The sequence below is a fragment of the Dipodomys ordii genome, unplaced genomic scaffold (assembly GCF_000151885.1).
Source record: "Dipodomys ordii isolate 6190 unplaced genomic scaffold, Dord_2.0 Scaffold14, whole genome shotgun sequence".
Lineage (NCBI taxonomy): Eukaryota > Metazoa > Chordata > Mammalia > Rodentia > Heteromyidae > Dipodomys > Dipodomys ordii.
This window is the reverse complement of record NW_012267230.1, coordinates 5,430,424-5,441,043: the sequence shown is the minus strand read 5'-3', so window position 1 is coordinate 5,441,043 and position 10,620 is coordinate 5,430,424. Positions and strand designations below refer to the sequence as shown.

At 48.9% G+C, this 10,620-nt stretch overlaps 1 protein-coding gene across 2 annotated transcripts; it reads right to left on the bottom strand.

Moving 5' to 3' along the window:
- Positions 1 to 6,436: 6,436 nt before the first annotated feature.
- Positions 6,437 to 8,990, bottom strand: LOC105982002 (chromosome unknown open reading frame, human C16orf54). 2 transcript variants are annotated; one of them, XM_013011388.1, is made up of 2 exons: positions 8,888 to 8,990; positions 6,437 to 7,768 (listed from the first exon to the last, which is right to left on the bottom strand). In XM_013011388.1, the coding sequence occupies exon 2, from the start codon at positions 7,766 to 7,768 to the stop codon at positions 7,109 to 7,111; it is 660 nt and encodes a 219-aa protein (XP_012866842.1). In that variant the 5' UTR covers positions 8,888 to 8,990; the 3' UTR covers positions 6,437 to 7,108. The 2 variants fall into 2 exon arrangements, with proteins under 2 accessions (XP_012866842.1, XP_012866841.1); XM_013011387.1 differs by lacking the exon at positions 8,888 to 8,990 and adding an exon at positions 8,595 to 8,669.
- Positions 8,991 to 10,620: the final 1,630 nt, after the last annotated feature.

The window sequence follows — 10,620 nt, the reverse complement described above, 5'->3', positions numbered from 1 at the left end:
AGGAAGGAAGGAAGGAAGGAAGGAAGGAAGGAAGGAAGGAAGGAAGGAAGGAAGGAAGGAAGGAAGGAAGGGAAAAAGAAAAGAAAGGAGAAAAAAAAAGAAAGAGGACCATTAACTCATAGTGACCACCAGGGGGAGCTGCAGCCACACCTGCCTTCCTTTCTCTGATTTCTGGCTCTTCATTCCAGACAATAGCCAAGGTGGCCCTGGGTATTTCAACATCTGCTCAGGAAGAAAGCTGCAGAGGAATTTGAAAGCTGAGATGAATTGCTTCTTTCATTTCCTCTGATGAATCCCATCATCAGATCTTCATCCAATTGCTCCCAGGTAACTGGCTTCAAAGCCCTCAAGCCAAGTTGGGCCAGCAGCTGATATTTATTCAACAGCCCCTCCCCCATAACTCCACCAGTATTCGCCAGTTTACTCTCGCATCCTACCGACCCACTTAGCTTCTACCCTTCATCCTTCATCCTTCTCATCTATCCCTCCTGCCTGGCTTCCAACCTGTTATCCATCTACCCTCCTGCCCCTATCCTTCTTTCCAACATACTAAAAAACCCCTCAGCAGATGACCTGAAGTATTGCAAGATCAAGGAAGGCAAGAGGTCAAAACAGGTTGACAGATCAGTAAATCTGCCTCAGTGTTCTCAGAAAGAAGCATTAAATAAAATCCACCAGGCTGGGTGCCAGTGCTTAAGCTTGTAGTCCTAGTTACTCAGGGGCCTGAGATCTGAGGATTGCAGTTCAAACCCAGCCCTTGCCAGAAAGTTTTGTGAGATTATTTTTTGGGAGTGAGTTTTTGTTGTTGTTATTGTTCGTGGGCCTGGGTGCTGTCCCTCAACTCTTCAGCTCAAGGCAAGTGCTCTATCACTGGAGCCACAGTACCACTTCCGATTTTCTGGTGGTTTATTGGAGAGAAGAGTCTCACAGACTTTCCTGCCCAGGCTGGCTTTGAACTGTGATCCTCAGATCTCGGCCTCCTGAGTAGCTAGGATTACAGGTGTGAGCCACCGGTGCCTGGCTTGTGAGATTCTTGAATCTCCAATTAGCCACCAAAAACTCAGACGTGGAGCTGTGGCTCAAGTGGTAGAGCACTTGCCTGGAGCCTAAAAGCTCAGGGACAGCACCTAGGCCCTGAGTTCAAGCCTCAGGACCAGCACAAAACAAAGCAAACAAAAAATCTCAGCAAACCCAACTCTTCCTTCCTTCCTTCCTTCTTTCCTTCCTTCCTTCCTTCCTTTCTTTCTTTCTTTCTTATGGGTGTCGGTTGTGGGGCCTGAACTCTGGGCCTGGGCACTGTCCCTCAGCTCTTCAGCTCAAGGCGAGCGCTCTACCATTTGAGCCACAGCACCATTTCCAGCTTTTTCTGCTTATGTGGTGCTGAGGAATCAAACCCAGGACCTCATGCATGCAAGGCAAGTGCTCTACCACTGAGCCACCTTCCCAGCGCCAAGTGCTCTATCATTTTGAGCCACAGCACCACCTCTGGTTTTCTGGTGGTTAATTGTAGATAAGAGTCTCACAGACTTTCCTGCCCAGGTTGGCTTTGAACCACGATCCTCAGATCTTAGCCTCTGGAGTAGCTAGGGTGACAGGCATGAGCCACCGGTGCCCAGCTCTATTTTTAGATTTAAAGAAGATTCACCTGTGGTGTGTGTTGTGAACACACACATTACTTATCGATGGCCCTCTAAGACAATAGAGTGGGTAAAGTTCCATAAATGTTTCAGCACCTCTGCATTTGCTTCTAATGACTTCCTGAGTGGAGTGATAAGTCATTCTGCCAGTTTCTCAGCAACACTTAAGCACTGCTTTTGGCGGCCCTACGCCACTGAGCACGGAGAGACCAAATGGTACGGACTGAAGGAAACCTGCCCACGATGCTGTGAATGAATGAATCTACACCAATCACTCTGAACACCAGTTTTATCCTGAGGAAAGTGGGATTTCGTGAGTGTGTGTGTGGGTGTGTGTGCGTGTGTGTGCGCGCATATCACCACACATATCTAGTTTGGTGGGAAGGGTAGCTTCCTTCCTGTTTTGCAGTTCTTTGGCTCAAAGCCTCAGGAGCTCTACTAGCAACACTAGTAAAGAACTATTCCAGGCACGTTGTACATGTCTACTGTCCCGCCACTGAGAAGACAGAGCAGGGAGCATCTAGTGGGTACTAGATAGGGTTATCCAAAGAAAGAAAGAAAGAAGGAAGGAAGGGAGGGAGGGAGGGAGGGAGGGAGGGAGGGAGGAAGGGAGGGAGGAAAGACTATAAGGAAGAAAAGAGCCACATGCCGGTGGCTCATGCCTGTCATCCAGCTACTCAGGAAGCTGAGACTGAGGATCACAGTTGGAAGCCAGCTTGGTAGGAAAGTCTGTGAGACTCATCTCCAATTAGGCACCAAATAAGCAAGAAATGGAGTTGTGTGTGGTTCAAGTGGTAGAACACTAGCCTTGAGCACAAAAGTTCAGGAACAGTGCTTAGGTCCTGAGTTCAAGCCCCAGGACTGACCTAGGAAAAAAGAAAAGAGAGAGAAAGAAGGGAGGGAGAAGGGAGAGATTGAGGAAGGAAAGAAGGAAGGAGGAAAGAGGAGGAAGAAAAGGAAGGAAGGAAAGAAAAAGGGAAAGAACTCATGCCTACAATTCTACTATTCAAGAGGCTCAGATCTGAGGATAATTCTTCGAAGCTAGCCAGGGGGAGACAAGTCTGCAATGCTCTTATTTCAAAACCAGCAAAAACCAGAAGTAGTGGTATGGATCAAGTGGTAGAGCACCCACCATAAATGAATGAGTGCTTAAGGTTGTGATTTTGGTAAAAGCAGTTTCGGTGGGCTTCTGGAAATATATAGACTCTAGATGGTCAGCTCTCCCTAGAAGATGAGCTGTGAAGGAAATGAGTGATGCTAGATGTGAAGGATAAAGAAATAATATGGGAGGGGCTGGGAAGGTGGCTCAGTGGTAGAGCACTTGCCTTGCATGCTCAAGGCCCTGGGTTCGATTCCTCAGCACCACATAAGAAAAAAGCCAGAAGTGGCGCTGTGGCTCAAGTGGTAGAGCGCTAGCCTTGAGCTGAAGAGCTGAGGGACAGCGCCCAGGCCCAGAGTTCAGGCCCCACGAAAAAAAAAAAAGAAAAAGAAAAAGAAAGAATATGGGTTCTGAGTTGTGGTTCAAGTAGTAGAACATCTGCTTAGTAAGCATGAGGCCCTGAGTTCAAACCCCAATACTGCAAAAGAAGTCATTTTTGTTGTTGATTTTAAGGAGGGGGATATTTGTTTTTGAGGTGGGGTCTCACCCTGTTGCCCAGGCTGTTTTATTGAACTCTTCAGTCTCCTACTTCGGTCTCTGAAATAGCCGAGACTGAAGGCGTACACCGCCATACCCAGCACGTGATAGGAGAGATTTGAAATGTGCTTATAGGAAGAAATAGTTTATTTTGTGGGATGTATATATGGAGTGAAATAACTTGTCAAACACATGCTTCCTATAAACCAGGTAGATATGCCACATAAAATTAAGCAAACATCCTTTAAGATACACACAGTCAAGTTGCAAAAAAAAAAAAAAAAAAAGCAAGTTCCTGAAAGCACACAAGAAGAGGAAATGGAAAACCGACTGAGTTGTTGTTTGGTTCTTGGTTATAAAGAGGCGTTGGATTTTTGCACCCACCCAGAGATGGGAAATGAGGCATAAAGACTTTATTCATCTCCCCCTGAGAACTGATGCTAACAAGACATGACCCCCTCAGAATTTATATCCAAAAGTTGGCCTCCGTTTGAATTTGCAGTTCAAATTATGCCATCTCAATGGAATGGGAAACCCAAATAAAATTAATCATGTGGTTTAAGGTTGATAATAGTTCTGAAATACCCTTGGGAGAAGCAGCCTCAGACTCTTAGAAAGACATGAAGTAACTTAGTACATTTCCACTACTGTAAGGAAATGCCTGACACAATTAACTGATAAAGAGAAAAGGGTTAGTTGTGGTTTTGTTTGTTGTTATTTTGTTTTGTTGATATGGGAACTCAGGGCTTCAGCTTCTCCCTTCACTTTTCTGATTAAGGGCAAGACTCTACCACTTGAGCCACTCCTCCCCTTCCAGCTTTTTGCTGGCTAATTGGTGCTGAGTCTCAAGATTTTTTTTTTCTTTTCCAGTCTGGCTTTGAACTAGGATCCCCAGATCTAAGCCTCCTGAGTGTACACTTCTTCACCCCGATTTTGGGTTGACAGCCTTCGCCCTGGGTCCTTCACCAGCGAGGCCTGGCCACAGTTGTTTATTCCCATGGGCCCGGGCTGCATCAGCAATGGAATCCAGATGCTAGTCCTGGGCTCACGCTGCTTCTAGGGGATAATTGCAACCTGCCAGCTATAGAATGCATTGTCTCTGCTCTGGGATGTTTCCCCTGGCTACATGACAACCATTGACTTTGCTACGTGCTACATATAGAATGTATTGTCTCTGCCATCGTTTTCCCTGGCTGTGAGCCAGCTATGGAATGTCCTGCCCTGGCTGTCTGATATCTCCAGTGTCCAGCTGGGCCTACAAAGATTTCTGGCCCCAGACCCTTCTTCTGCCCTGACTTCTGACACTATCGCTACCTCTAAGACTGTGAGAGCAGTTGGCTCCTCTCTGTCCCACGAGAGATACCCTGACAGTCTCTAGCTGACATTAAATGCTTCTTCTACATGACTGTGTGTCCAGGTGGTTTTCTGGGTTGGTGCTGACGCTGAGTAGCTTTCCATGTGAGCCATCAGCACTTAACCTCTTTCATCTTTTAAATCAGCTATTGCCATGAAGCCCAGATTGGCCTGGACTCTCAACCCTCTTGCCTCTGCCTCCCCAGTGCTAGAATTAGAAGTGTGTACTGTACCCAGTTTATCCTTTTTGTTTTGTTTTTTTTTTGTCAATCATGGGGCTTGCACTCAGGGCCTGAGTGCTGTCACTGAGCTTTTTCATTCAAGGCTAGCACTCTACCAGTTTGAGCCACAGCACCACTTCCCATTTTCTAGTGGTTAATTGGAGGTGGCTTTGAACAGTGATCCGCAGACCTCAGCCTCCTGAGTAGCTAGGATTATAGACATGAGCCACCGGCACCTGGCTTCATCCTTTTTGAATAAACAAACAAACAACAACAAAAAACACCCAGAGTCTACGGTGAATACTTCCAGCAGGCAGTGTCTACTAAGAACATAATAAACGTTGTCTATGTTGTATTTGTCTTTATTATTTCATTTGTATATTTGCTCCTGTCTACATCATATTTATTTCCATATTACACCTTTTATTTATGGAAAGTGATACCGATTTTCCATGCATAGAAGTAAAGCAGAGATTCCCTTCAAAATAAATTTATTAAGCAAATAGCCAACATAAAGAAATATATAATGTAAATAACAATATAGGTGGTAAACAAATGTGGCAAATTACCTTATATTTATGACTAAAGTTTGGGAAATCAGAAACCCACAGAATGGAAACCCCTTCCCCTAGCTCCTCTCTTAAAATGGGAGTGCAGATATTTGTGCTGCATTTCTATAGGGTAGATCATTACAAGCAAAACCTGCTTCAATTGAGCACTGCTTAGCTACATTTATAACCTTAGCTACTCAAGAGATTGAGAACTGGCTCTTCTCTCCATTAGCCAGCAAAAAAGCAACAAGTGGAGTTGTGGTTCAACTGGTAAAGTATTAACCTTGATCAGAAAAAGCCAAGGTAGAGTGTGATCAGAAAAAACAAAACTGAGCCAAACGCCAGTGGCTCACGCCTGTAATCCTAACTACTTGAGAAGCTGAGACTTGAGGATTGTAGTTCAAAGCCAGACTAGGCAGGAATGTTTATCAGACTCTTATCTCCAAAAACCATCCAAAAGCTGGAAGTAGAGTTGTTGCTCGTGTTAGAACACTGGCCTTAAGTGAAAGAGTTAAGTGGACAGTGCCTGGATCCTAAGTTCAAGCCCCAGGACTGGCACAAGATACAAAAAAGAAAGCCAACTTTCCTGTCTGGTCAAATGCCCCATCTAGAAGCTTCCCTTCCCTGGAACTAAGGTCTTTTCCATACTGAATCAATCTCTGGCCTAAGCTTTCCTCACCGTGAATGGTAAGATCTAGAAGGCAGAAGTGTGTGCTCCTTTAAGCAGATAGATGGAAGAGCCTGCTGGTCTTTGATTCCAGATGAAAACCAGAGGCATAAAAAAAGGCCCAGCCAGCCGCACTCAGCAAGTCCTTGCGGCCATTTGGGTCAAAGCCAAGGTTCATTTGTAAAGGCTCCTTAGCAGCTGGGTGCGGGTGGCTCATGCCTGTAATTCTAGCTACTCAGGAGGCTGAGAGATCGGAGGATGGAGGTACAAAGCCAGCCCAAGCAGACAAAGCTGAGCAATTCTTACCTCTAATTAACTAGCAGAAGGCCAGAAGTGGAGGTGTGGCTGACGTAACAGAGCACCAGCCTTGAGCAAACTAGCCAAACAAGAGCATGAGGCCCAAAGTTTAAGCCCTGGTACGTGCTTGCGCGTGCATGCATGCACAGAGAGGCACAGAGGCTCCTCTGCCTACTCTTGCCCTTTGTGTGTATTTTCCTGGAGAACCAACCTCTCAGTGGCCCTGGTGAGTGGCAGGATGAACAGCTAGGGAGAGACAAGAACTGCAGCTCTGGAAAGCTGGATTCCTGCCATCTCCTGCCAACACTGCTGACACCTGTCCCCACCAGATAATCTGGGCAACATCCCAGGGATGCTTTCACTGTGATAAGGGCAACTTAGCTACCTGTGGATGGAAGGTAGAAGATGGTGGATTAGATGTGCTTTCCTGCCGGTCTGGATACATTTTCTCACTTGGGCATTCTGCTGTGATTTCTGGCATGGAGTCTGCTTTGTCTCTGGCCCTGTGAGCCGCAGCCTGAGTAACTGAACCGAGGCTCTGCTGGGCGGTTTCTTGGAGTCCAGGCTGATGCACACTCAAGGTTGCTCACCGTGCAGGGCCAGCAGAATGGCAATCCAGGCCTAAGAGGCCTGGCAGGTGCATCAAACCTCCAGATCCACTTGAAGGCTGCAGCCTAGAAGTTTCTGTGCAGTGAAGCCCTCTCTAGAAAGAAATCTCTGGGCAGCCAGTCCTGGAGACCCTGGGTTCAGAACCCCACGCTGGTCCGGCCTTCTCGCTTCCAGAACTGCGAGATCTGCTCCAGGGTGACCCGAGGCTGCAGACTCCAATCAGGCTCGGGGCTGCCCGGCCTTTGCCTCCAGGCCTGGGGGGGCTCGTGCGTCCCACTGGCCTCTGGTCTCAATTCAGGCCCGATCCAGCTCACCAGGCCCGTGGTGGTGGGGGTCTCCTCCCAGAGCTGGGGTTCCCCGAAGGTGCCTCTGCAGACTGGCCCTCCCAAATTGCCGGGAGCAGGGTGTGGGGCTGAAGGAGGAGGGTGGGCAGTAGCTCGGGCCTCCATGGAGGCCCCGGGGGCAGGAGGCTCCAGACCCCTGTCCATCAGCAGGGGCACCGCAGAGCCGTACCAGTCCTCCGAGCGCTCTCGGGCGGTGCTCGTGGGTTCGATCCACAGCTCTCCTCCGGGGCGCCACACCAGGGTGGGCGCGCGCTGGTGGGGATCGGGGCGCAGCGAGCGGCGGAACAGACGTTCGGCCAGCACAGCCGTGGTCACGATGAAGAAGGCGGCCAGGGAGGCCAGGGCCAGCATGATGGGGATGCAGGGCCCGCAGGGGAGCGGGGGCCACAAGGCTGCCTCGGACATGGGGAGATCTTCCGTGTACCCCAAGGGCTGCTCTGGAGTCAAAGGCATCTGGGAGACACAAGATGGGGAGGGGAGAGGAAGCAGCTAAGGCACACATGCATTGTGTTTGGAGGGGCAGGAGGGAGCCCCCCCCCCAAGTGTTCAGCAAGCATGAGCACCAAACCAGTGGCTCACTCCCATCATCCTAGCTACTCAGGAGGCTGAGATCTGAGGATCATGGTTTGAAACCAGCCCAGGCAGGAAAGTCGATGAGACTCTTATCTCCGATTAACCACAAAAAAAGCTGGAAATGGAGCTGTGGTTCCAGTGGTAGAGCACCAGGCTTGGGTGAAAATGGGAGAGCACCCAGGCCTAGCATTGAAGCCCCATTGCTGGCATGCATACACCCTCAAAAAAAAAAGCAAAAAAGAAAGCACAAGAGAGTCGGGGTGCATGGGATTCAGACACAGGGGCCAAATGGATCCAAGAGGAGGGAAAGTGTAGCCAGAAGCCAGGCAGAACGGGCTGGGGCCTGGAGCTGGGCCCCTCCGAAGGCCTCTCCGGCCACCCCACCCCGGGTGCCTGCGACAAAAAGCTCCACAGCGGCCCCCTCGATCTTAGCTTAAGGAGGAAGTGGGAAAGAGAAGAAATGAGAAGAAACGTCTCCTTCGAGTCCCTTCCTGTATGTGTACCCCTTCTCCTGATACCCCTGCCGGCCTTCTACTGGGCCTTCTTCTCCCCTTCACCTCTTCCTGATTTCTAGAATTCACTGCAGCTCTGCCAGATCTCAGGGGCCACCGCGGCATGGTCCCTATCTCAGTCTCCTGTCCCTGCCCACCTTCCTCCGGCCTCAGAAGTCCTCTCATGGGTGGGGTCTCTGTACCCCTCACCTCACCTTGGATCAGTCCCTGGCTCTCCCTTCAGAGTGCCTCTTCCCAGTGCACAGCGGGGTGGCTGGCTGAGGGCTAGTCTCAAATGAGGGCCGGAAGGGTGGCTACCACCTGTTGCTAGGCAACGGCACCCCAGCGCCTCCTGCCCTCAGTAGAGCGTCTCCAAGTCAATCTGGGGGTGGGATGTGGTCACTGTGGTGAGGAACCATTTCCTGGGTAAGGTGGGGCCCCAATGAGCAATGGCTCTGTTGAACTCAGTCTCACCCGCACAGTGAGCCCCGGACCCCAGAGCACTCACCTCGAAAGAATGCAGAGACGCTGGCCTGTTCACTCTTACTGTCCAATCCTGGGAGGTTGCCCCATGTCTGTCCTGTTCTATCCAGACCACTTGATCTCTGCAAACGTGTCCCACCTATCTGAAAAATAACCCCAAGCAGTAAAGACTGGTTAGGCATCAGTCATCCTAATTATTCAGGAGGCTGAGACCTGGAGGATCACAGTTTGAGGCCAGCCCGGACAGAAAAGTCCAGGGGATTCCATCTCTAATTGACCGGTGAAATGCTGGACTGGAGGTGTGGCTCAAGTGGTAGAGCACCAACCATGAGCAAGAAATCCAAGTGAGAGTGTTTTGAGTTAAAGCCCCAGTAACTGAACAAAAAGGAAAGAAAGAAAGAAAACTAAAACCAGGGCCTGGGAAGGTGGCTCAGTGGTAGAGTGCTTGCCTTGCATGCATGAGGCCCTGGGTTCGATTCCTCAGCACCACATAAACAGAAAAAGCTGGAAGTGGTGCTGTGGCTCAAGTGGTAGAGTGCTAGCCTTGAGCTGAAGAGCTGAGGGACAGTGCCTAGGCCCAGAGTTCAGGCCCACGACCCACAAAAAGAAAAAGAAAAAGAAAACTAAAACCATACTACCCAGAAATTCTTTTTCTGTACATACACATTAAAGAACTGAAAGCAGTGATTGAAAACAGTTATTTGTACATTATGTTCTCAGCTGCTCTGGTCATAACAGCTCATGACAGTAGAAACAGCCCAAATGAATTGATTAAAAAAATAAATGTAGTTTTCTCAAGCAACGGAGTATTCATTTTTGAAAAGAGAGGGGTTGGAGGCATGGCTCAAGTGGCAGAGCACTAGCCAATGAGCCAAGTGTCAGGTACCAAGATCAAGTCCCCATCTTAGATCTAAAACAAAGAAAAGAAAATGAAAAAAAGAGGTGAATGTGCTGGATATGGGAACAGAAGTCTATAATCCCCGAAAATCAGGAGGCTGAGACAGGAAGATCTTTTTTTTTTTTTTTTGTCGGTCGTGGGGCTTGAACTCTGGGCCTGGGCGCTGTCCCTCAGCTCTTCAGCTCAAAGCGAGCGCTCTACCACTTGAGCTACAGCGCCACTTCCGGTTTTATGGTGGTTTATTGGAGATAAGAGTCTCACAGTCTCTCCTGCCCGGGCTGGCTTTGAACCTCGATCCTCAGATCTCAGCCTCCTGAGTAGCTTGGATTACAGGCGTGAGCCACCAGTGCCCGGCTGAGACAGGAAGATCTTGAGTTCAAGGGCAACCTGGGCTGCATCTTACGATCTTGTCTCAAAAAAAAAAAACAAAGACTGGGGCTGTTACCTCAGTGACAGAGTGCTTGTCTAGCATATGAAAGTCTATAGGTTGGATCCCCAGCACTGCAAAAAAAAATTAAAAAGCAATTCAAAGACGTGCTGCAATATACATGAATTTCGAAAATATTCTGGTAAGTAAAATAAGCCATTCACAAAAGGACACGTGCTTCGGGCTGATCCTTACTGGAGGTGTTTACAGAGTCGTTAGGTTCATATAGAGACAGCGAAATGGGCATTGCCAGGGGCTGGGGTGCAGGTTTAATGAGTATAGTATTCTTTTTTTTTTTTTTTTGGGTCCGGTCGTGGGGCTTGAACTCTGGGCCTGGGCACTGTCCCTCAGCTCTTCAGCTCAAGGCTAGTGCTCTACCACTTGAGCCACAGCGCCACTTCTGGCTTTTTTCTTTTTGCTTATGTGGTGCTGA